The following is a 27,801-nucleotide window of genomic DNA, read 5'->3' as shown; positions in this document are numbered from 1 at the left end:
TTAGAAGGAAAAAAATATTTCCTTTTCTAACTTCAGAAATCTAGAAGCAAAATCTTCTTAGAGACTTTCTTAAAGGGGTCCTGGCATCACTTGTGTTAGGATCACCTGGTAGACTTTTTAGCAATGCATTCTGGGTCTTTGCAGAACTATCAGTTCTGGTTTTTGCTGGGGATGTGAAATACGATTTGTGAGAGGCAGGCAGTTGCTACAAATTCTCTGTCATTGACAAGCAATCCAGGTGACGCTTATGCATTATATTTTGGGACTACTCAGTGTCTCAATTGGTGGTTAGAACTGAACATTTGACTCTGTACAGTTGTAACATGGGGGCTCATGAACCAATGGGCGAATAATGAGGAATCTAGTATCTGTTAAGTCTTTAAGAAGAGGATAGGCAAAGCCAGAGGAACTGGGAAGTATGAGATTTACACAAGAAACAATCAAAAGAGCAATGAAAGAAACATAGGAGGTTCAGCTCACAGTGGACCTAGTAGATACACTGGGATCCAGACAGACATCTTGTATATTTTTCCTTCCAGCTATAGCAGGGTCTCAGATATCAGCCAGACAATCAGAGGTACTGGAAGTGAAGATCAGAAACATTTCCTCCAGAGTACAATCATTAACGGAATCTTGAGACTGTTTTCTACTTCACAAAGGAGATCTCAAGCCAGCAAAAAGGGAGGATACAGCCGAGATGGACTTTGGAAAGTCAGCTGATGGGTCCAAGTAGTCTTCAAGCAGCATTTTCTAGATGAGCTTTGTTCCTCTGCTTCTAAGGAGGGCATCTCTGTTCTGAGACCGATGTCCTGCTTGGCTTTCCAGGGCTGTGATGAGTACTGTGACCCAAAGCAACTTCAGAGAAGAACAGCTTGTTTGGCTTACATTTCTGTCACAGTCTGTCATCCAGGAAAGCCAGGGCAGGAGCTTCAGGTGGGAACTGAAGCAGAGACCACCAAGAACGCTGCTGACTAGCTTGTTTTTGATGGCTCTCTCAGCCTACTTTCTTATACACCCAGGACTACCTGCCCAGCCTTTGCACTGCTCTGAGCTCCCTAGGTCCTCATGTCAATCATTAATCAAGAAAACGCCCACAGGTATGTAATTCCACAGGGCATTCTGATTGAGGTAACCCTCCAATTGAAGTTGGTCCCCTTTCCCAGTGACTGTAGTGTCAAGGTGACAAAAAAAAAGTAAAAAAAAAAAAAATTACAAAAAACATAACAAAACTCCTCAACGCTAACCAGCACAAACATTAAGATCCGTGAGTTATGAAATTCAGAGGCCGAGGAAATCCCCTTTTCCTTTAGTCATTCCTGTGAGGCAAGGAGAAAATCCTACCTGTAACGTTCCTCAGCTGTATGAGCAGTCAGCAGCAGAGGGACTGGATGGGACGCTAATGGCTTAATCAGGTAATGTCTGTGAAGTCGACCAATAAATAAATCATCTAGCAAATATGCCAGCTTTTACCCATCCCTCAATTTGACCTCTGTACACCTGGTGTTGCCACATTATCAAGTTTCAAGAGGGTTGAAATTATTGTGGACATGTTCATCTGGTCCTAGTCAGATATCAACATAATCCATTACTTTCCACTTAACTGAGGTGAGTATTCTGAACGTGGGGATCAGGAAACAGGCACGAGGCATGGTAGTGTTTTATGACAGAGGAGAAGCACGAACCTCAGTGAGAAGATCACAGGTTCCTGTGTGTGTGTGTGTGCTCGCACACACATGTGCCTGTGCCTGTGCCTGTGCCTGGGTGTGTGTTCAGTGGGTGCGGTGTACATGTTTACCAGTGACCATTTTGTACCAGGTAGGGGAATACATCAGGAGATAGGCAAGAGGCAGAAATGTCCCCCCTTTTCATCCACACTTGGCTTTTCTAAATTCTTTATCTCTTTTGGAGAAAAGTAATTTCCAAGTTCTTTAGACTATCCATAAAAGCAAATATATCTATGGATAAATATTAAGGGGCCATTAGTATGCCACCACAGGAGTCAAATTAGCATTTCTATACCACACTAGCCTAGGTCTCAAACACTGGCTAATTTAGGAAAGAGCTGTGAGCTCCCAGCTTTGCTGAGTTTATATAAAGCATTTCATTACAGAATATGGATTTTTAGGTTGAACTAGCGTTAGCAGTGTGTCACTTTAATACATTTTGACAGATTGAGTCTCTTATAGTTAACAGTATTTTTAGCTGTTCTTCAGAAATGATTCTGAAAGAAATGTGGGTAGTAGTTACCTCCAGTAATTGTCTTAAACATCACATGAAGACCCAGCACAGTATTTCTCAATAGTGGCGCTCAGCAGCCTTGTAATTTGCATGCTCCTCCAAGATGCCTTACAAAGGGGATATTTTTAATGCCTTTGGGAGACAACACACTAAATAGCTTTTCCACTTCCCTCAAATTATGTATTTTAAACCTTAATAATTCCATTTGAGGATAGGATTTAATGGTGGGCAGGAAACCACACAAAATGGGATCGTTGAGAGTTCCCCCTACCCCCCCAGTCTGGATGCTATCTCTTCTTAAATTCAAGGAAGGAATGTCTTTTCATTTTGCTAGCTAGGGCAGATTCAGGTGCTTGACATCAATTTTCTATATCTATCCAAGATGTGTGTCACCAAAAATGACATTAAAAGGAAATGCTGCTGCAGTATAATCTTATACTGTGCTTTTCCCCGATGGGCTTATTTATACCAGGCTTTAACAGAGATGGACCTATTTAGGTTCCATTTACACAGAGACTGTTCTTATTCTAGTGAATAAATGGTACATGCATTTCCATGAGCTTTGAAACATAGTAATGTCTCAATTTATATGTTTCTATAGATGAAGCTAAATGCTCATGAAAAGAATCAATAGCTATTCAGGTTTAGTTGATGTCATGTTTAATAACCTTGATGAAAATCCAGAACGCATGGCTTGTCCTATCTACCCAAAAAGCTCATGTTAAACTACACATTAAGCACTGTAATAAACGATAGAGGACTATAATAAGCCAGAATTGGAGAGTCATTCTAGTTTAAATTCATATCCCAATACCTTGGAGGATATGCACAGATTGACCTACAAGTGGATCAGGAGTGCCCATACATGTTGTGCCCTTAACCTTTGCCAAGTTGGCAAAGCATCAAGTTAAATAATAACATCTCATCTTCTCACGCAAAACGTGCTTCATCTCAACGGGAGAAGCTACTTATAGCACAGCAGTCACGTGGAGGCAAAGCTGCAGAGCCTGCCTCTCACTTCTGATTGGTTCCTTGTGGCTGAAAATCATCATGCATCCACTTTACAGATGCAGAAGCAGAGGTTGAGAAGCCCTGGGTAACTTGTCCAAGGTTACATAACCCACACATGGAGCTGAAAGGACTGGAGTAAACCCAGAGCCAAGCAGTCCCACACTCATGTGTTTGACTATCTGAAAGGAGACATGTGTGTTGTTTCCCAGTCTCTTTTTCATAGGAACATGTTTCTCTCCTCTACTAGTGGTTATCAGGGATCTAGTCTGATCTCCTGATAGTCATTTAGAAGAAACTTTTCATACGACTTGAAGGTTGCAATCACTAAATCCACTGAACGTGTTGAATGCCTTGTGCTCAGCAGGTATTTGCCATATTAAACTGCATGTGCACAGAGAGCACTCGGGGTGAGCAGGCACCAATAATGCCACTAGAAAAGTGTTCTTCCTGAAGTCAACTTAAATTTCCGATTCAAGACACTGGCAAATTACATTTCAATCCTTCACATCTGACTTCTTCCCCCTAAAATAATTTTTCTAAAGAACTCATATTTGTGTAATTTGCATACAAATATTAGGTCTCCGGATTTAAAGTAAAGACTATACTAAAATAATGATTGGAGATATAGCTCAATGGTAAAGTGTTTGTGGAGTCAGCATAAGACCTTAGGTTTAAGTCCATGTAATGTCAAAAAAAAAAAAAAATTAAGTTAATCAGAAAATGCTACAAACAGGTATTCAGTGGAGCAGAACTTAATAATTTTTCTACAGTTTATGCTGTGCTTTCTCCCCCATCCCATATTTTTCACACTTCTTGTTTCACCCCCGTCAGGATTCAAGCCCCATTCTTAGGAGCAACTCACTTCAAAGTCATCTTTAATGCATGCTTTCTTTCCCTTCTCTTTCTGTTCGATTTCTTTCACCTTTATTCTGACTTTTCCATACATTACTAGCTAGGCCAAAACAAGGTTTCTTATATTCTATGCATTCTTGGATGGTTTTCTTTTACAATTTAAATTTGATGAGTGCTACTAATTCAATGTTTCTCCCCATTCTCTGTAAGTCAACAGGTTGAGTCAGGAGATAATTGAAATGTGTGTGGACATTCAAGTTTAAAAAGCAGTCATTGTGTAGTTTCAGAATAAAAGTAAGACAGACTGTTGACTGCATTTTGCTAAAATCTAAACTAGAGTTATTTAAAGTCATATGAATTTATTCCTATATCATAGCCAAAACAAAGCAAAACAACTCAGGATTATCTCCTTTTCCAAAGACTTTCTCTTCTTTCTGTATTTTCATTCAAAAAGAGACCATTAGAGGCTCAATAGATATAATTGGTTGGAAATATATTACCTCTAATTAATTTTGGATATTTTCCCTCATGATATGATTTATTAAAAGACTTACTTTATGAGTATGTGAATTCATATAACATTTCTTTACGTGCATGTAACAAGCATTTTCCAAAAGAAATTTTATTATAACTATTGTTTTCCCTATTAGAGATATACATTTTGTAAGATTTTGCCTAAAATACTTATTTCTTGTCTGAAGTTTAACCATGAATCTTGTGCAGGTACAGAAAACCATGTAGGAAGGAAAAATATGAAGTGTATCTATTATTTTTATAAAACATATAAAGCAAATGCAGTCAAGCTTTGTGCCTGGAAGTAACACGCCGTGCCGAGAAGAGAAAGTGGTTCTCTGATGTTGCCAAGTTAAGAAAAAAGGCTTCTATTTCTTCACAATAAATTCCCAAAGTATTTTATCTTCTAGCTGTGGGAAGCTTTTTTTGCTGGACATGATTAATGATGATTTACTTAAACGTAACAAGATACAGAAATAGAAACAAAAAGGAAACACAGTGTGTGTGTGTGTGTGTTTACAGGTTAAAACAATTTCATCTCTTACACAGATTTGAAAACCAGCTGCACTGCTAGCATTTTCCACATGTGTTTCCAGTGTCAAAGCCCGTCATTGAAAACTGCATTATTTAAGGTGCCAAAGTGTCCACACCACTCTTGAAAATGGTAGGAAACAACAGGTTCTCGTTGCCTCTTTGGGTTTTTTATTTGTTTTGTTTTGTTTTGTTTTTTGTTTTTTTGGGGTTTTTTTTTGCCAGTCTGTCTTGAGTCACTAACTAAACTGACTCCCAAACAAAGAAACTATGTAATGGGATCCCCAAAGCATGTCAATTGAGATTAACGCCACTCTTCTCTATGGAACATTTAGCCTCTGGAAGAGGGTATTTCCAGTTAAGAAACATACTCCTAAAGACAAACTACACAGCATGTAACCATGAACCTTGTCAGTTTATTCAACTAGTGTATGTGTAAAATCGTTCTTGATGCACACCATGTATGTAGTAAATATTTGTTAAAAAAACAGAAGAAAGGAATACTGGCTCTATCATTTCTCGGTTCCACAGCTTCTTGGCAAGCAGCTATTGATTTATGCAAGCCTCATATTCATAATGTGAGGATTAAATGAACAGAGTGTGAATGTTTAACATATTAGCTATTTTTGTTAAGGTAATTTAAACACAGCCTGAAAAAAAACAGGCATTCAACATAGGATAAATCATTCAAAATTGTATTTGCATATTTCTCATTTAAATTTATGATGAGTATGCTGCCTACTATAAATGATAATATATTAATAAAGATGATGCTGACTCAAGGAAACTACCAGCCTTTATAGTCTTCAAAACTGTCAGATATCAGTCATTATTACTGTTAAAAGTATGTTAGGGAGACTATGATCCCTCATAATTTAAAATGATTTTGCTAAAAATTATTTTAAGATAGTCCCTTCTCCCCACTAACATATCATTGTAAATGATAAAAAAAAAACTCCATTTATCACTTACCTAAAGAAGTAGTATTGAAAATTAGGAATCAATCTACCTCAAGACCCAGCTATAACACTCCTGGGTCCTATACTCAAAAGATGCTCCACCCTACCACAATAATACTTGCTCAGGTATGTTCATTGCAGTTTTATTCATAGTAGTCAGAAACCGTAAACAACTTAGATGTCTCTCAACTTAAGAATGGATAAAGAAAATGAGGCATATCTACACAATGGAGAATTACTCCATTTCATGTCAAAACAATGACATGAAACTTACAGGCAAATGGATGGAAGTAGAAAAGATCACCCTGAGTGAGGTAACCCAGACTCAGGAAGACAAACATGGTATGCACTCACTATAAGTAGACATTAGCTGTAAAGTAAAGGATAATATATGGACCCAGAGAGTAACAAGGAGGGCTTAAGTGAGGACTCGTCGATCTCCCTGCGAAGGGGACATAGGATAGATTTTTCAGGTGGACTGGGAACAGATGGGGTGGAAGCAATGGAGGGAGAGAGTACTGGAGAGACAACTGGAATTGAGGGGCATCTAGAGGGGATGTAGAAACCTAGTGTAGTAGAAATGCCCTGGTATCTAAGAGCGTGACCCTAGTGAAGTCTCCTTGTAATGGAGAATATAAAGCCTGAACCAGCCTTCCCTTGTAACCAGGCAAGTCTCCTAGCAGCGTGTCACACCTGCATAGTCTGGGGGGCCAGGAAGCAGAAGCTGGTCAACCCAGAGACCCAGGAAAGAACAAAATATGACTGGCAAAAAACCAAACCAAACCAAACCAAACCAAACCAAAAAACCAAATCAATGAAATGATTTCTAATTATATCTTCCTATACTAAAAGCTGAGTGAGTAGCCCAAGATCAGTTGTCATCGGAGAGCTATCATCCAGCAACCATTGGGAACAGATGCAGAGACCCACAGCCAAACACTAGACGAAGCCAGGAGAACCTCTCTGAAGAGGGAGAGGAAGGATTGTAGGAGCCAGAATAGTCAAGGACACCAGGAGAACACAGCCACACAGAACCAACTAAGTAGAACCCACAGAGGCTCACAGAGACTAAAGTGAGAAACGGAGCTTATAAGGGTCTGAGCGAGGTCCTCTGCATATATGCTACAGTTGTGTAGCTCAGGGCTCTTGTGGGACTCCCAAAAGTGGGAGTGGGGGATGTCTGATTCTTTTGCCTTCATCTGGGGCTCTTTTTCTCCTACTGGGTGCCTCCATCCTTCCTTGCTGTGAGGGTTTGTGCCTAGTCCTTATTATATCTTCTTATGCAATGTTCAGTGGATGTCTCTGGGTGGCCTGCTGTTTTTGTTTGTTTGTTTTGAAGAGGAGTTGAGGAGTGGATCTAGGAGACAACAGAAGTAGAGGAGAGACTGGAAGGAATGGAGGGAGGGAAACCGCAGTTAAGTGTAATGTTTGAGAAAAGAAGGAGAGGAAAAAATAGTTTTACCTCCTCTTAAAGAAGTAGCCAAACAATGTGAGGAACAGAAATGACTCAGTAATTCAACAGTGTGAGAACAACAAGACTTATCTTTTAAATACAAAACTTCTAAAGAACTTCACCTTTTGAGATTAAGAGATGGTTCAGCAGTTAAGAGACCTCCTTGCTCTTCTAAAGGACCTGAGTTTATTTACCAGCATCCATGGTAGGTAGTTTCCAACTGTCTGTAACTCCAGCCCTAGGGATCCAATGCCCTATTTTAGCCTTATTTAGCTGTACACACACACACACACACACACACACACACACACACACACACACACACACAAATATACATGCATACAAACACAGAGACACACAGAGACACACATACACACATATACACACACTTAAATAAAACTTAAAAATTTAAAAATAAACTAAAGGACTGACTTTTATAAGCCACTCTGTGATACCAAACAAAACCTGGAAATATTTTCAAACATTATTGCACAGAAGACAAATAGAATTATTTGTCACCTTAATGAAAACTACAATGCTTGTATCCATGTTTAATTGTAATACTTATGAATGTTTTAGGGAGCTATCTATTGGTGTTGAGAATGACAGGCGGGGAACACACTGCTGGCACTGACCATCAGGACCCAGGAAAGGCTGGGGAAACTGAGGAAGACCCTTCCCTCCATTCAACTCCGGTTTCCTCCCTACTTCACCCCCTTTTTTCATCGCTTCTTTTTTTCTTTTAAAAGACTTGAATATTTATCTAATGTATTTGGGTGACACCTCCATTTGCATTTTAAATCAACTATTTTAAATTAGAAAGTAAAATTTGTATTTCTGACAATTACTCAGAGATTTGAAGGATTTTTAAAATCCATGTGAGAAAAAAAGTTATACATAATGACCATGCTAATTAGCCATCAGAGTTGTGCATGTATTTTCACCTGTCCTTTTTTGCTTCCCTTCCTGTTACTGTGACTTTGCTCCAGGGTTCCTCTGGGAAGCATCGTAGCTCAGTACAGAAGGTTCTCACAGCCCAGCAACTCCTGCAGATCAGTCTCTTCTTCTAATACACCTGTTTCCTGAGTGTTTATATAGTATAGAATTATTCACAAACTCCTTATGATAGCAACAGCAAAGGTACTTGTAACATGAGGATATTGGGTAGAAATGCTGATTTTTGTCAAATGTGGTTGAGAAAGGAAAGGGCAGTGCAGAGCAGGGCGGGGGGTGGGGGTGGGGGGGAAGTGAGGGTAAATTGGAAGCTGTGGAAATGGAGGACCGAAGAACACACAGATCCTGCCTCAGCTCAGGTACCTCCTGGTGGTACTTAAGCTCATCACACGGAGTGGATTCACAATTACCATTAAAGATGAAGGTGATGAAGCAGAAGCAAGATCAGCATGAACAGTGGGGTGGGGCTGCCACGACTCAGAGCAGCACCCGGCAGAGCGGAGCACCCACATCGCCTCCTGCGCCATCCTCAAGGTGCACTCTGTGTATCCTCAGTTTTCTTACATCCTAGATATGTCCACCTTGGTGTCACTTCTCTGGCCACAGTCAAAATGAACTGTCTACGTCATTCTGTCTTAATATCCCATGGAAACCTATCTCTGTTCCCAATATATTTCTGATTGATTTTTCCTTTCAGCATGAACAGGAAAGATTGAAAGACCAAACAAGCAACTCAAAGGAGAAAAAATGAAAATGTTAATTCCTTGATTACAATTTAAACAAGCTAGTGATCTAGCAAGATGAAAAATAAGGAACTATTTTCAAGAATTTTGTAGTAGATTACCTCTAAGTTACCCAGAGATGAAGATCTTTGTAAGGATAAATACTATACCAAGACCATTCTATGTATATGACAGTTACCTGACCTCCTTTTAAGCTCTGGTGGTTTGAATGAGAATGGCTCCATTGGCTCATGTTTTATTGCTTGATCCCCAGTTGATGGAGCTATTTGGAAAGGACTAGGAAGTCTATCTTTGTTGGAGATGTGTCACAGTGGGTAGGCTTTTTGAAGTTTCAAAAGTCCAACCATTTCTAATTAACTATTTCTCTCATTCTGCTTTCTAGCTTGTGTATCAAACAGTAAAGGTCTCAGCTTTTGCTCCAGAGCCATTCCCAGTTAGCTCTCAGACTCATCACTGTCTCCACATATAAATCTCAGCTAGTACTCTAGAAGTATGCCTGCTCGCTGCCATGTTTCCTACCATGAGGGTCATGGACGAAACTGTAAGCAAGTCCCCAGTGACTACTTTCTTTGTATAGGTGGCCTTGGCAATGGAATATCTTCATTGCAATAGAAAAATTAGTCAGCCTCTTAGGTCTTGTCTAGGCTCATCCTTTACTGAACAGTATCATAAAAATCCAGCATTGTTCACTGTGTATGACAATTTGCCTCTCTATCCTGATACTAAGACTTGAATGCTAAGACTGGTAGACTGAAGAGAAGATTAGTAGGATCATTGTGTCACATCCTCTCATGCCTGGATTGAGCTGATTATTTACCAAAGATGTAGGCTATGATGTCTGCCTTTCAAAATCCCTCTTCTTCACAGCCCCAAAACCTGATCGAATTAAATGAGCAAAGTTCTCCCTGATAAGCACAAAGTCAGACAATTTTTATAGTTGCATTATTGAACACATATAGAAATGATTCCGGAATCAACTTGTGCTAGCATATTTTATTACTTTTACATATCTTTACCTATCCTGCATTGCATAAAATCATACGTGTATTCATCATTCTCATAGGTCTGAACATTACTGCTATGAACATCAGCATCTTACTTACGGTCTATAATGATGTCATGCTGTTCTTATCAATATCAAAATTATGTTTCTAGGATCTTTAGTTGGCCATATTTAACAAAATCTATATAACTTCCTTTCAACTAACTGACAACAGATGGTTCAGTGTTATTGATTATATAAATAAAAATCATGCAAGAGATTTTATTCTTTTTTAAAAAAATAAACTTAGATTTGCCAAATATAGAGGTTAGTGATTCATTTTCCATAAAACAGTGCATTTCTCCTCCGTGCTGGAGTCAAGCAGAGCACCAAGTAATTACCTGATTATGGATTCCTTGGGCCACATGTATCAAAGTTCCCAGCTTCATGTGAGAATTAAATATTGGTATGTGGTAACATTTCAATTTCACAACTGGGCTCTGCCTATGGAGATCTAAGTCATAAATCACTGTGGGTTGGGGAAGGGAGCACAGTTTTAATATTTTTCTTGAGTAGTCAGAGCATATGTATTTTTTTATCTACTCCCAATACTGAGAATTTCAATTTCTATTATATTTTTCTTTAAGGTTCATATAATTCTGGGGAAATGAGGTGCCATATACTTGTGATAGTTTCAGGTTTTCTTTATTTCCAATCAACATTTTGGTTGTCTTATTCATATCAATGATTTAATTTTGGGTCAAAACCTTTAGCTTTAGAGTTTCTTTTAAAAAAATTATTCTACTGATTAAAATGATGGGGCAGCTACAGTTTAGAGCTATTAATTATCCATTATGTAAAGCTGAGGAAAGAGAGTCCAAGGGTTCTCAGCATATACAAATAATGCCATGTGTGAAGATAGAAACATTCATTACCTTGATAACATTATTATACATTGCATACATGCATGAAATTATAATTTCCTATGCTGCTAAATATGTACAATTATGTTAATTATGATTTTCAAAGCTGTTATAATAGAAGCAAATAATTGGAAAGCTGGACATATTGCTAAAACAGTATACATAAATAAATATTTGGGGGAGAAGTTTGGAAAGAATAATAGATTGGATTGAGCACTAGTGTGAGTTAATGATCAATATACTCCTTCTTTGGTAAGTTATAAGAGTGGTAAGCAATGCCCAATACCACCACTCAAAAGAAACTAAGAAAGATAAGAACCAACCACAGGGAAATTTACTAGAAGGAAATATGATCCTTATACAGACTATTTTATTGAGACCTGACCTCAGAGTCAAGTGTTAAAACTTTTGACTTTATGGCAAGCAAATATTTTGCTTGAAACAGCCACATTCTACCCAAGTGCTGAACATAATGGTGGCCATTTCTGGGAATAAATAGCTAAGCAGATCTCACCCAAAGAGTGTCTGTGAAGGAGACAAGCAAGCATTTTTTTAAGGACCTCTTTAGAGCAGTGGTTCTCAAGCCATGGATCATAGTCTCTGTGACAAAACTGTATCTCCAAAAAATGTTACATCATGATTCATAACAGTAGCAAAATTAGTTATGAAGTAGCAACAGAAATAATTTTATGGTTGGGGTTATCACAACATGAGGAACTGCATTAAAGAGTCATAGCATTGGGAACGTTGAGAACCATTGCCTTACATATAGGCTTTTTAATCTGAAAATAACAGCATATGGAGATTTGTCTCTTTAGTATCCCATTGTTAGGAGTGTTAGAGTATAGTTGCCTAATTTACTCTTTGTTACAGGTAGGTGTTGTTTGGGATCCTTAGCTTTATGGAGGCAATATTTCATTTTGAGTTGTGAGCAGAAATAATAATATTCTCGTATTTTTTTTGCCTATAGTAACAGCATTAATATCTTGCTATTATCTTTGGGACAATGTTCAAAGAAATGTCGGAGACTCACTCAATGAAGTAGACTTCCCCCTTCTCTGTGTAGGCCATTTCCCAGTTATCAGGCAATGGATCAGAGTCCTCGTTCTCCTCAGGCTTTGTTGGCTTTGTATCGTCCATCTGGTCCTTGAGCTCTTCGGGCTGGCTGTACACGGGTGCAGGGTAAGGCTGGGAGGGTGTCTCCCCTGAGGCACCTGCACTTTTGTCTTCATGTTCACTGGATTCTGCAAGAAGAAGAGGAGCATGTGGTCAGTTGTTCCAGCCACAGTAAATGTGCGTGGGGGTTTGGATGTACTGCACCAATCATGAAATCCTACCAAAACTAATAGAAAACAGTTTTGAACAGACATTACAGCAACAATCAAGATATGAAGATTATCAGTATGGTGATTTAGATTGGTTGTTCACTCCTCATTGGTGTCTTAATTTATTTAATTAAATATGGCTGCTTGCTCAGTAGGAGGGATGAAGTGAAAGGGTCATTTCCTAACACAGGTGTGGTAGACAAAATATAGGCAGTCTAAAGGTATTCATGTCCTAATGCCTAGATCACAGGGATATTTACCTTGTATGGAAAGAGGATATTTGCAGATATTTTTAAAGAAATGACTTTGAGACAGGAGTCTTTGGTTATTCAAATTGCTTTATGAAGATTACCAAAGACCTTAAAAGTCAAAGTGGCAGACATAAAAGACAAGAAGACCACATAACTACAGAGAAGATGGAGCTGCTGAAGGCTGGTCAGTTTTGAGCATGGTGACCTCTACATGACAGAACTAGTGAGGAGCTAAGTCCTTCATGAGGGACAGCAGAAAAGAAGTCAACTCTGACCACACCCTGACTTTGGTTTGTGGCAATACGCGTCATATGTGTAATTTTCAGAGCTAGAACACATCACCAGGATCTGAACTTCTCCACTTGTTCAGTGCTCACATTTGATGCTTTGAGCAAGGCAATGAGCAAGAGAGAACAAGGGAGGGATGACCCCTGCTTTGCTGGAACTAAAACGTGTCATCTATAGTCTTCCCATTATATCAGTGTACCAAGAGCTTCTGAAAGTAAAGGTGAGATCTGCCAATCCACTCTTTATTCTTATGTTAAGAGTCAAGCAACGCTTTTCTTCCAATGTGCTGTAACATCTGAGGTGCCTTTCAGGATGAAAGGAGAAACAGATAAAGCAGGGCTGGATTAGGTACAGATTTATTCATTTATTCATAAGACCTCACGATTGGGACTGTATCCTAACAGTTAAGGCAGGAAATCTTACTCAAGAGTGTGGCAAAATATGAGATGGCTCATTTTCTACAAAAGTAGCCTGAGTACTTGAAGATGGCAGGAAAGTAAGTCTATAGACCAGTGGTAAGATACTTTTATGTCCCAGACAAAAGACATATTGTCCTTTGGCATGGCGATGAAAAGAGGTGAGTTGACATAAAACTTCTATGACTAAAGAACATAAAGAGAAGAGAGAAGTCCTGTTCATTTTGGTGGACAGTGAAGCTTCATTGAAAAATAGATGACAGGAGGGCCAGAGGACACAGTGGGGATGACAATACAGTTTTACATACTGGGTTTAGGGGCTCCTATGATAGAGGCATCCAGTCAGAGTTTCTGTCTGGAGAGGATCAACTTGATGAACAGCAGTAGATGGCTGGATCGTGTGATAACTTCAGCCATAAGTGAATAATGTATTTGCCAAGAGAGACTTCATGGAAAGTGGAAACAAGACTCCTTCCTGCTGAGATCTGAGCTACACTAACACTTAGCAGTCACAGAAAGAGGAAACCAGCAGAAGTCCAGACAGCAGCCTGGACCCAGTGGGGACTCATCAGACCTTGACACAGCATGGAAACAGGAAAGGAAGGAAGGATGGCACTTCTAAAGAGTCCAGAACAAAAAGGACCCCGAACTGCAAGACATCAACAATGTTGCAATCTTTGGTGATATAGCCTCTCAGTTAAAGTGGTACTCATAGGAGAATGATGAGTAAAGAAGCCAGTTGCTTAGGAATCAAAGAAAGCAAACAGAATATGCAAATGAAGAATTCATTCAAGCTGTTGAGATAGCTCAGTGTTGCTGCAGTTTCCCACCAAGTGTGAAGATAAGAGTTTAGTCCCAGGATTCCATATGGTGAAAGGAACGAACATGAAAGTAGTTTTTTGACCCCCACAAATACACCATGACATGTAGACATAAAACACATACACACACACACACACACACACACACACACACACACACACACACCCAGGCTACACAGAGATGTCCTGTTTCAATAAGGAACTTTGCAACAGATGGAAAGTTCCATCCCCAAAATAAACAAACAACCCCCACCCCACTAAATAAATAAACAAGATAAATTTTCAAAACGTTTTCTATGGAAAATGAACTTGGTGCTGTAATTGAATTATACCATTATTCTCACAAAAGAAATAGGTAATATTTCTTGCAAAGGGAACTGTGGTCTTTAATGATGTGGTTAAGTGTTATTTATCATGTGCCAGGGATGACACAATGAGGTTTGCCCAGTGTGACTCCCTTGCATATACTAATTTCTTTATCTTAAGTCAATTACCACATTAGCAAACATGAATTAAATTCCTAGAGTGTGCAAAATACCTGACAAGAGTTTAATGGAGAGGAGAAAAAGTCTTTTTGATCAAGCATTTCAGGTTGAGAGGGAAGCAGTAAGTAGCATCTGCCTCCTCCATCTGAACAAAATAAGATGGAAAAAAAAAGAATGAGATGAATGGAGAATCATAACTTGCACATTTGTTATTCATAAAGGCTAACATAAAGCTACATTTCACAATGGGAGGCTGGAGTTCCGGGGGGATCCCAGGAGCAGGCTAATTTATCTATTGGCACCAAACCAGAGGAAACCTTCCTGTCAAGGACAGAACCTATTTTCAGAGGAGCCAAATAGAATATTTAGGCTCACAGGTGTATCCAACCTGCTGCCTGCAGCCTGATTCATTGGGTTCCTATAAATGGGGCTCAACACATTTGCATATGACAACATCATGTTGCAATATGAAAGGCTTAGATTCCTCTGATAGAGGAAAGAAGAGATAAAGAAGCCAAATATCTATTCTAAATAGGATCCCTGGACCAGTCATTCCACTTCTATTGGGTAGAGTGAGTCAAAGAACTAGAGCAATTGAATACAATACCTTCCTAGCCATGGAAGGGACAGGGAGATGGAGAGGTGCCTCTACAAAAACTACCGTGATGATTTCTTAAATGACATCCAATAGTAAGTAGGGCTTGGACAGAATTTTCCAGGGAGACAGCACAGAAAGTTGAAGCAATAGTATCCAACACAACTCTCAAAGGAGATCCACTTAAAAGGTCAGCTAGAGACAGAGGAACTGACAGTAATTAATTCATTCATTATTTTATAGACATTTATTGAAGGTCTAATGAAGGCCAGTGGAGTAAGCTAAGTAATATGGAGTCAAAGGACATGTAGTCCTAATCATATAAAATGTTTGATAGAGCTGACAAATCCTAACACACACATACACACACACACACACACACACACACACACACACACACACACACACACACATACATACACGCACACACGCACTCACGCACACACACACACACCCCACACAATTTGGTTTAAATGATTCTGGAAACTAGAAAACTTATATCAAAGTGTTTCCAGGGTCCGCTCCAGATCTTTCAAGGATGCTGTTTCTCCTTGCTTCTGCTAGGTCTTTGTCTTTGTGGCATATGACTTCAGGCTTCATAGCAGACATGTGGGATCAGGGGCACATGCTATCCAGCATGAACTCATCTTAGTTAGAGCTATGGTAGCCCTATTTCCAAATAAACTCATGTTATGAAATATCAGGGGGCACAATTTAACTGATAAAACACTTCATTAGAAGAGTCCATCCTCTACTTGGGAACCTGCACGTTACAGTTTCATACGATATTGCCAGTGGCCCAGAAATGAATGATTAAGAACAGAAACAACTTGACTGCTAGAAGGAGGGGAAGGCTAGATCTTACATGGCAACCAAGGATATAATTCTCCCAAACATTGCAGCTAGCTGGAGTCTGGAAGAACCTCTCTGCAAGCATGCCTCTGCACACATGGGTATTTTAGGCTGTTGCTAGAGAAATCCTAGTTAGACTGCCCGTATCCTGACTAAGGAGGAAGCCCACAGCCTGTGTACATTTAGTGTTTTATCAATATAGAACCATTTATTATCTAGATGGAGTAAAGGAGAAATGATTTGATGATTTTCTTCATATGGTTTTAGTTTTAAATACAAAGATCACCACTTTTGAATATATAAATTTTGATTTTTTTAAAAATTAGGTATTTTCTTCATTTACATTTCCAGTGCTATCCCAAAAGTCTCCCATACCCTCCCCCACCCACTCCCACTTTTTGGCCCTGGCATTCCCCTGTACTGGGGCATATAAAATTTGCACGACCAATGGGCCTCTCTTTCCACTGATGGCCGGCTAGGCCATCTTCTGACACATATGAAGCTAGAGACACGAGCTCCAGGGGGTACTGGTTAGTTCATATTGTTGTTCCACCTATAGGGTTGCAGATCCCTTTAGCTCCTTGGGTACTTTCTCTAGCTCCTCAATTGGGGGCCCTGTGATCCATCCAATACCTAACTGTGAGCATCCACTTCTGTGTTTGCTAGGCCCCGGCATAGTCTCACAAGAGACAGCTATATCAGGGTCCTTTCAGCAAAATCTTGCTAGTGTATGCAATGGTGTCAGCGTTTAGAGGCTGATTATGGGATAGATTCCCGGATATGGCAGTCTCTAGATGGTCTGTCCTTTCATCTCAGCTCCAAACTTTGTCTCTGTAACTCCTTCCATGGATGTTTTGTTCCCAATTCTAAGAAGGGGCAAAGTGTCCACACTTTGGTCTTTGTTCTTCTTTAGTTTCACGAGTTTCACAAATTGTATCTTATATCTTGGGTATTCTAAGTATCTGGGCTAATATCCACTTACCAGTGAGTACATATCATGTGAGTTCTTTTGTGATTGGGTTACCTCACTCAGGATGATGCCCTCCAGGTCCATCCATTTGCCTAGGAATTTCATAAATTCATTCTTTTTAATAGCTGAGTAGTACTCCATTGTGTAAATGTACCACATTTTCTGTATCCATTCCTCTGTTGAGGGTCATCTGGGTTCTTTCCAGCTTCTGGCTATTATAAATAAGGCTGCTATGAACATAGTGGAGCATGTGTCCTTCTTACAAGTTGGAACATCTTCTGGATATATGACCAGGAGAGGTATTGCTGGATCCTCCGGTAGTACTATGTCCAATTTTCTGAGGAACCGCTAGACTGATTTCCAAAGTGGTTGTACAAGCTTGCAATCCCACCAACAATGGAGGAGTGTTCCTCTTTCTCCACATCCTCTCCAGCATCTGCTGTCACCTGAATTTTTGATCTTAGCCATTCTGACTGGTGTGAGGTGGAATCTCAGGGTTGTTTTGATTTGCATTTTCCTGATGATTAAACTATTCTCAAGGATAAAAGAACCTCTGGTGGAATCACCATGCCTGACCTAAAGCTGTACTACAGAGCAATTGTGATAAAAACTGCATAATACTGGTATATCGACAGACAAGTAGACCAATGGAATAGAATTGAAGACCCAGAAATGAACCCACATACCTATGGTCACTTGATCTTTGACAAAGGAGATAAAACCATCCAGTGGAAAAAAGACAGCATTTTCAACAAATGGTGCTGGCACAATTGGCAGTTAACATGTAGAAGAATGCGAATTGATCCATTCCTATCTCCTTGTACTAAAGTCAAATCTAAGTGAATCAAGGAACTCCACATAAAACCAGAGACAGTGAAACTTATAGTGGAGAAAGTGGGGAAAAGCCTGGAAGATATGGGCACAGGGGAAAAATTCCTTAATAGAACAGTAATGGCTTGTGCTGTAAGATTGAGAATCGACAAATGGGACCTCATAAAATTGCATAGCTTCTTTAAGGCAAAAGACACCATCAATAAGACAAAAAGGCCACCAACAGATTGGGAAAGTATCTTTACCTATCCTAAATCAGATAAGGGACTAATATCCAATATATATAAAGAACTCAAGAAGGTGGACTCCAAAAAATCCAATAACCCCATTAAAAAATGGGGTGCAGAGCTTAACAAAGAATTCTCACCTGAGGAATACCGAATGGCTGAGAAGCACCTGAAAAAATGTTCAACACCAGTGATTTTTTTTTAATGGCGATGTTTGCTGTTGAGGTGAACAGACTTCATTTAGCATAGGTGTCTTTGACTATTCCTTGTGACATTTTCATGTCACATTGACATCCTGAAAACTGGAGTGAGAGTGTTTTTCCATGAGTAATAGAAAGAATATTTCAACAAAGAAGGAATGACCTCTCTTTAAAGAGTAGTAATACTCTTAAAAAACCCTTAGGAAACCAGCACTGTTAAATTTCCCAAATTTCTTTAGAAGCATCAATGCATAAAGTAGACATTTACTAATAAAGCTAACTCCTTCCACCTCAGATTAAACATAGGAAATATGACTTCATTTTTTTTCCATAAGATAATCCAGAAGATTTCAAAGATCTGAATGGAGAATAAAGACAAGAGTCATTTAGTTGGGAGTGAAATGTATGCTATTTATTTTTGTATTCAGTATAAATATTATAGGTCTAGTTCATTCCAAGGCAATAAAATTATACAAATATACTTAGCAGACAGTCATTTATGTAAATGGTTTTTGATCTACTAGTATATTGGTATAACCAAAATTTAGTCCAAATTCAATGGTTCTTGATAATCTTATCTAGACTCATTAGAGAATAACTAGAAACAAAGATTAAAAAGTAGAGTATAAGTTCTATGTGTTATTTGTATTTTAACTTAACATGATGTATTAGTTGGATTCTGGGTTCTCCAGAGGATTTATTGAATGAATCTACCTACATACAAAGGGGATTTATTAGAATAACTTAGGCTGTGGTCCAGATAATGCAACAATGACTATTTACCCAAGGAAAAGTCAAGAATCTTGAGTTTTTCTGTTTACAAGGCTGGATGTCTCCACCGCTCTTCAGGGTATACTCGAATCATGAAGAGGTAGGCTCTAATGACAGTAAAGTATCCTTACTAGCAAAAGTGAAAGTAAGCTAGCAAAGGGAGAGCAAGTGTCTCTGTGTTCTTTAAATATGCTGCCAGTAGAAGGTGTGATCCAGAGTGGAGGTGGATCCTTCCCACCTAACAGAACTGAATTAAAGGTATAACTTCCCACCTCAAAAACTGGGGTTGAAGTGATTCTTCCCACTTCAAAGTATTTAATTAGGAAAAAAAAAAAAACTTCAAGGGTGTGCCCAGCTATTTGGGTTTTAGGTAATTTTAGATGTGATCAAAGTGACAACCAACAAAGCCCACAAAATGTCCACCCTTTGCCAACTTGACACAAAGTTGTATATGCTTATGTGATACTTAATTTTTAAATGATAAGAACAACTAGGACATAATTATACCTGATATGACTTAATTATCCCATTTACAATTACAAATGCATTATATATTTAACTAGGTCATAACTACACCTAATATGATATAACTATTCCTTGCATAAACACAAATGTACTACAAATTTAGAAAAGGTTGCAATATCCCTTGAAGGACATTCTTTTTGTATCTCAATTTTAAATATGATAATCATTTATGTTATAAATATGATAACCCTTATTTATATTATATTACATGTCCAGTAAGGACAGGGAGTTGTTCTTTCCATAAAGGAAGTGATCTAATGTAGTCAACCTGCCGCCAGGTGGCTGCCACCAGGTGGCTGGATGATCAATCCAGGGAAAGGTGCTGTATTAGGAGTTTGGTGTTGGTCTCTGCTATTGACAGATATGACACTCAGCAGCAGCTGTAACTACATCAGTCTTAGTGAGTGGAAGTCCTTGTTGTTGAGCCTATGTTTACCATTCATCTTGCCATCATGGCTGCTTTGTTCATGACCCATTAGCAATGACAGGAATGGCTGAGGAAAAGGGCCAACTGTCCACTGAATGGGTTGTCCTGTCTTCTTGATTACTGAATTCCTCACTAGAAGTCACCTTTTTTTTTTCCTATTTTTTTATTAGGTATTTAGCTCATTTACATTTCCAATGCTATACCAAAAGTCCCCCATACCCACCCTCCCCCACTCCCCTACCCACCCACTCCCCCTTTTTGGCCCTGGCATTCCCCTGTACTGGGGCATATAAAGTTTGCGTGTCCAATGGGCCTCTCTTTCCAGTGATGGCCGACTAGGCCATCTTTTGATACATATGCAGCTAGAGTCAAGAGCTCCGGGGTACTGGTTAGTTCATAATGTTGTTCCACCTATAGGGTTGCAGATCCCTTTAGCTCCTTGGGTACTTTCTCTAGCTCCTCCATTGGGAGCCCTGTGATCCATCCATTAGCTGACTGTGAGCATCCATAGAAGTCACCTTTTGATGAGCATTTATATGGGACACAAGTGTCTTTACATTCTTCACCAATTTGGAAAGTTTTCACTTAGCAATTTATCAATCATGTCCGCTTTAAGTCCCTGACCATCCAGTCAATTGATTGGATACAGTTGTGAATTGGTGAACAAATCCTCATATGGCCAAATACCCTTCCAAACCAAATGTGTGATTATATGTGCTTCCCCAAGTTCTAACCAATGTAAAGATTTCCCTTCAGGGTTGTTCCAGAAAGGGATTGTAATGCTGCAACTGTTCACTTCTGGTAGTGCCTGTATAACATGTAAAACTAACAGCCAATCAGACCCTAGTCTTCTCTTTCTGTGTTAACCAATTATAGGACACACCCTGTGAGATTATAGGTACATGCTTGGTAGCACATAGCATTGTAATAGAAGTACTAACTATGACATTTGGGCAACTTCTTCATGTAGCTTGTTCATTTCTTCAGGACCCACTCTGCCCAATTACCTATATAACACTTCCATTTAATAACGGACTGCTGCTGTACAGGTCCAAATTTATGAATCAGTGGATCAGATAATACCCAGCTCATGATAAGAGACCCCAATGTGATTGATTTGGAATTGGCTCCTTGGTGGGTTTTGGGGGTTCACAAGCACTTCCTGGCATAACAGTTGTTACTTTCAGCTCATTTGGGGAAATCAGCATAATGTTATCAATATATAGCAAAACAAATTTATATGTTGTGGAAGAGATGGATGATCTAAATCCCTTCAATATAAGCTATGACATAGGATCGGAGGGTAATATATCTTTGAGGAAATCTGTAAGGGTATACTGCTGGCCTTGCCAAGTGAAAGCAAATTGCTTTGGGTGGTCTTTATGGACAGGTACTGAAAAAAGGACATTTGCTAGGTCAATAGCTGCATGCCATTTATCAGGAGACGTGTTAGTTTTCTGAAATAAGGACACATCTGGTACAACAGGTACAATTTGAGTCACTCTTTGATTGAATTTTTAATAGTCACTGTCATTCTCCATAACTGGCCAGATAGGAAAGTAAAAGGGAGAGATTGTAGGAACTACCATCCCTGCATCTTTCAAGTCTTGTAAAGTGACACTAATTTCTGTCATTTCTCCAGGGATGCAAGTTTGTTTTTTATTCAGAGGTAAAGGCAACTCTAAAGGCTTTCTTTTAACTCTTCCAACTGTAATCCTCACCCCGTGGGTCAGAGAACCAATGTGAGAATTCTGCCAACTTCTAAGTATATCTATGTATATATATATTACCACACACACACATATTCAACATTCATCTTACCATCATGGCATATATATATATATAAAATTTCCACCTATCTAGAACTACTGTGAGTTAGACTTCACTAAAACTCCATTAATCACCTGACTTCCATAAGTCCCTACTTTAGTTTAGTTGGATGTACATGATGTTCCTCAAGGTCTACTGGAATCAGAGTCAATTTAGGACCAGTATCCAGCAGACCCCGGAAATTATAATTGTTTCCTTTCCCGAGAGTGCTGTTACCTTTATAAAGACCATAGGTCCTGCAGGGGGTTGGGGGAAGGACTGGAAAAAGCCTAACAGTAAACTTGTCAGGTATTTTATCAAGGTCCTACCTCAGGAGAACCTAAGTGTCCCTTCATTCAAGGGCTTCTGGTTCTGCAAACTGGCTCAAGTCTTAAAATTCAATCCCTAGCTGAGAATCCCTTTTTTATGAACTGTTCGATACAGGCTGCTCTGAAGGCTGCAATACTACTTGAGCCATATGATCTAGCAGACCTCCACAGATATCAGTGGCTTACAGGAATGCTGTTTGGCCAGACCCTATATGTCAATCACAGAAGAGAGGAATTTTGGAGCAAGGCTCTATCTACTATTGTAGTTGCTAAGAGACAGCTCTTAGCCTGCATGATCCAGTGCAGCCCTTTTTCATTTGTTTGAGATTTTTTAAAAAAACCTATACAGCTCAAACAAAAAATCAATAGGGTGTTACAGGGCATTTGACTGTTTCTAGTTAGGGTGTGGCTCAACCATTAGCACACATCTTTAATACTTCTGGCTGGAATACAGACACTCCTTTAGTATTCACCTTTAATCCCAAACAATGAAAGAAAAGTTATTCTACAGAAGGAAGCACCCATGTTTGAAAGTGATGTCTTAATTGAGTGGCAAAGTAATGACTCAGAGAAAGATTCGACAAAGTAGGATATGCCCAGATCTCATGAGAAGAGAGAGGAAAGGGAAGCTACTTAAGGGAGAGACAGACAGTACAGGAAGCAGAGAGTACAGCACAGGACAGAGTAGAGTTTGTGGAGAGCAGTACACTAGGAGTTGAGAGGGCGAGTGGAGCATCACAGAGAGGGAGGAGGAGGAGGCAGCTTTACCAGGATTGTTTCACAGAGACAGATTGAAGAGAGAACAAGCTAGACACTGGTAAAGACAGAATGAGCAAGAAAATGAGAAGCCAGAAGATTAGACTTAGTTTAAGGCCTAGCAGAGCAACTCAGAGGCCTGAAAGAAAAGCCCAATTGAATAAGTCAGGTGGGAGAGGAGTTTGAGCCAGGACAGCTGAGTTGAACCAGCCAGCCAGAGGTCCGAAAGAAGTAGGAAGGGGTGATGTTATTCAATAGCAAGTCTCAGAGGCTAAAACCATTCTAGGTGTAGATTAGATTGTACAGAGGCTAGAAGCTTCCAGGACTAGACCAAGATTTGCAAACAGAGGCAGTAAGCCTCAGAGATGATACTTATATCTGGTTAATAAAACCTACTTTTATAGTAGGATTCTTATCTATTTCATTCCTGGCAACACTATGATTGATTAGCCAATATTGCAAGTTCATATATTAGTCATGCCACCATCAACTTCATTTTGCCTGTGCTGAATGTGATGGGTCAGGCCATTATGGACACCGTTTTGTCTATGCTGCCCATTAAAGTAACTACAATCAGTTTTCCTTTGGTGATTCAGTTCTGTCACCTGGCCCCTGCTATCTTGGGGTCCTATTAAAACCATGGCATTTAATTCATCCAACTGAGTAGCAGTGTCTCCTCTCCTAAGGTCTAGAACACGAAAAAGAGTGACACCAAAGTTCAAATGTGCTGGTGCCTCTCTCCCCTTTGTGTTTTATCTGATCAGTGAAGGGCGTGACTACTGAGCCTTGTGATTGTGGAAGGTTAGGTTTGCATACTGCAGCCACTCTAGCATTGCACTTTACCAGAGCCTTAAAATTATTCCTTCCTGCCTCACAAATACAGAGGTGGATGCTCACAGCCATCTATTAGACCGAGCTTAGGATCCCCAGTGAAGGAGACCCAAGGAACTGAAGGGGTTTGCAGCCTCGTAAGAGAAACAACAATATGAATTAGCCAGTACCCCCAGAGCTCCCAGGGACCAAACCACCAACCAAAGAGAACACATGGTGGGACTCATGGCTCCAGCTGCATATGTAGCAGAGGATGGCCTAGTGGGACATCAATGGGAAGAGAGGCCCTTTGTCCTATGAAAGCTGTATGCCCCAGTGTGGGGGAATGCCAGGCCCAGGAAGTGGGAGTGGGTGAGTTGGTGAGCAGGGGGAGAGGGGGAGGGAATAGAGGGAGGGTGTGTTTTTGGAGGGGAAACCAGGAAAGGGGATAACATTTGAAATGTAAATAAAGAAAATATCCAATAAAAAAAATTTCTTCCTCAACACTAAGCCAAGGGTGACCAATCACCATTAACTCCTTTCAGTAAGCCTACTTCTAGCAAACTCTTTGTCCAACCATTTAAACAAACTTTTGAAACCTTTTTAAATTTTGTGAATTTTCATATTAAACCAAGAATAACCACTCAGTGGGCCCATATCAATAAACTCAGGATGATCTAGTCTTATTTCCTTCTTGAGTTGTTATCCCATACCCTTAAAATCCATTCCCACACATTTCCCCCAGACCTCTGCTTGAATGTATTAGCAAACTCATTAAGTTCTTTAGTAGTGTGACACCCTTCCTCATGTACTGCACTTTCTACGATCCCTCTGGGAGTCTGATTTGCCTTGAATCTTGTTAGAGTTCTAGAGACACCCATTGGTAGGCCCCGAGGGATATTAGTATTGTTGTGCCTGGTATCTTGTTCAGAGAAAGTCATTGATGGCTTAGTAGACAATGAAGGATTAATTTTCTAGAAGGTGGAAAAGGCAGTACTAAGGGTGTCTGGGTGGAAGTACAGCTTCTGCTGAGAGTAGAGACAATCGGAGAATCTGAGAGTTCAAAGTTCTCAGCTTCAGTAGCATCTTCCCACACTTCCCCATTCTGTCACATGATTCCATTCTATACCAACTAATGCCCTTACTTGAAACTTGAATACCCTCCAAGTCTGGGACTTCTGTTTCCCCTGTAATTCAGCCAACCCTGTAATGAAGGCTTCAGTTTGATTTTATACCACTTGAGCTCTGTGGTTGCCGGAGCGGAGACTCTTCCAGGACACGAGTAGAGTCCTTTAGACTGTTCACATACATCTGGAGCCTGCCAATTTCATCACTGAATCCACTGTTGTTTTTCACTGTAATCTGAGATGTTAGAAGATGTTGGTTAATTTTTATCACAGTGCTCATTGTTTTTCTTTGTTGGTTTATCCAGAGATGCTAAAAGTAACTGGCCAGCATCATTTCCCTTATTTTTCCACAAATTGTTAAAAATGTTGATATACAGAGACATGAAATCTGTTTCCTCTCACAATTGGAGAATCAATGTAAATAAAGAAAATATCTAATATATATATAAAAAAAGACATGATGTTACTGAAAAAAAAAGATAACCAAGTACATTTGTCTCCCCAAATTTGTAGAATTCTTAAAACCATGATCTCCCAGGACTCTTTGAGCTCTCATGAAAGGGTTCAGTAACTGAGAATGTTCCAAATTGGAAAGCCTATTCCAGATACTTTAAAAAGTCATCCTTATAATTCTGTTGCTCGAGAATCATTTCTAGTATTAAAATCTAATTAGTCAGGATTCTTTAAAGGAACAGAACTTGCAAAATGAATCTATCTATCATCTATCTATCTATCATCTATCTATCTATCTATCTATCTATCTATCTATCTATCTATCTATCTAGGGGATTTATTAGAATGGCTTATAGGTTATTGTCCAACAATAACAGTCAACCAACAAATGTCCAAGAATCCAGCAATTGAATAGTTCACAAGGAGGTCTCAAATAGTCTTCAGTATATGCCAGAATCCTGAAGTAGGCTCTAATGGAAGTGAAGGAAGGGAGTTGTATCGAGAGTGAGAGCAAGCAGGTCATGAGAGAGCATCATCTTTTTTCATGCCCTGTATATTGGCTGCCAGAAGAAGGTATGCTCCAGATTACAGTGAATCTTCCCACGTCAAAAGAGCTGGATTAGAAGTAGGTCTTCCCACTTCAAAGGATTTAATTAGGAAACAAAAAAATCTCCCACAGGTGTCCCCAGCCATTCAGTTTCAGCTGTTTCCAGACTCAGTCAAGTTGACAACCAAGAATAGCAAGAAGAACCATTACACATGACACATGAGTTTCATTATGTAAAGCTTCTGAAAGCCACACTGTGGGGGGAAGGTGCTGAGCTTGTTTAAACCAGAGAGAAGACTGTTCATTTATTGAAACTAACCACCATATACATTTCCAAAATTCATTTTACTCTACAGAAAATCTCTTTGCTTTGCATTTCTATTGCCATGTGACAAAGTCCATGAAAGTCAATCTTTTTCTCCTCACCTTCTTTGTAAGTAAACATGGATGATGAATATTTTCAAGAGGGATATGCTTCTAGTTTATTGGAAAGGAGAACAATTTGGATTTTAGGAATTATTATTATTTTATATTTAGTAATTTTCAGAGAGTAACAAACATTCTCCACAAGAAGCCAAAGAGCTCAACTTACTGGGAATTGTGTTAGATGACTTGGTAAAGTTTAAGTCTTTCAAAGTGTGGAGATGAGAACATACCCAGGACAGGATATACTTAGGGCAGAAAGCTACTAGAACACCGTTGCTGCTCAGTGAGTGCTGCATACTCTTACACTCAGGGTTACTGCTTAGAATACTATCTTTGGTTGTTACTTTTGTTAGTCTATTTCAATCCAAAATGAATTCTACCTATAGAAACAAGAGATGTGGACAATTTTATAAGTTTTAGTTCTTTAGGTAGTTTTAAGAAAACTAATGCAAGTCTAAAAAGACATATGGAAAAGTAGCATTAAAAGTAGTTTATAAACTGAGCCCCTCCCAGTGCCCTGCCTGGTCAATAAAGGGGAAAGATAATAATCTGGAGAAAATACATATTTTCCCTAAGGCCTCTGTCTTTCTCTCCATTTATCTTGGGCTCCAGAGGCAGTTGCTAAGCTCTGAAGTTGCTGTTACATCAGCTCCTTTGAGGATCCGGTCAACAGAACAAGAGGCACAGCTTCCCAGCTCTTATTTTAGCACAAGGTTGGTTTTCTTCATCACCGTTGCTGCCTTCTTTGACACAAGTCTCCCTAGAACTGTCTTTTTGCCCCATGTTTCCTGGTCCTTTGTGGGACTGGCCATGGTAGTGGACACTGTAGGGTTTGAAAATGTCTTGAGTTTCTTGAAAACCTAAACATTCTCATTTTTAAAAAATGTACATAATATTGATCCCAGGTTATATTTGCATTGAGTGGACTTTTCACTTCAGGGCTGGATGTAGAAATACTCACAACTGGAACCATATCCTACTGCCCAAGAAACAACACATCAGGGTTGACAGTTGAACAAGCAGCAGCTACTATTGTAATTGGCTTTTAATATGTACAAATGATTGTTTAGGATTTATTTTATTTATAATATAACCTACTGTTTATAAGCTTATGTAACTGATCTCCTATCATGGCCACATGTAGGGAAATATGGAGGAAACTATTCAAGTGTGAAGTAGTCATGTAAAGCTCTTCTGGTTTCTATAAAACCAGGTGACCAAAAGAACTCAGGACTGTAGCTTACTGTTCTACTTTTCAAAACTCCTAAAATATGAAGAAGAATTATGGGTGCTATAATGTTTGTTGATTGTATAAATTGTGAATATTAACTTACTTGCCAGGATTAAAATTGCCTTTTTGATGTGGGAAGATATGCACGTAGAACAAAACCCTAACCATCA

General features: G+C 39.3%; 1 protein-coding gene across 15 annotated transcripts in view; it reads right to left on the bottom strand.

The window, feature by feature from the left end:
- Magi2 (membrane associated guanylate kinase, WW and PDZ domain containing 2) overlaps positions 1-27,801 on the bottom strand; it is a 1,485,406-nt gene that overhangs the window by 477,071 nt on the left and 980,534 nt on the right. For all 15 annotated transcript variants that reach the window (XM_006535743.4, XM_006535748.4, XM_006535745.4 and 12 more), the window contains one exon: positions 12,193-12,403. In XM_006535743.4, the coding sequence (XP_006535806.1) occupies positions 12,193-12,403 (211 nt within the window). The remainder of the gene's footprint in view (positions 1-12,192; positions 12,404-27,801) is intronic.

This window comes from Mus musculus, chromosome 5, assembly GCF_000001635.26.
Source record: "Mus musculus strain C57BL/6J chromosome 5, GRCm38.p6 C57BL/6J".
NCBI classification, from domain to species: Eukaryota; Metazoa; Chordata; class Mammalia; order Rodentia; family Muridae; genus Mus; species Mus musculus.
The sequence above is the reverse complement of the archived record's forward strand: the minus strand, read 5'-3'. Positions and strand labels throughout refer to the sequence as shown.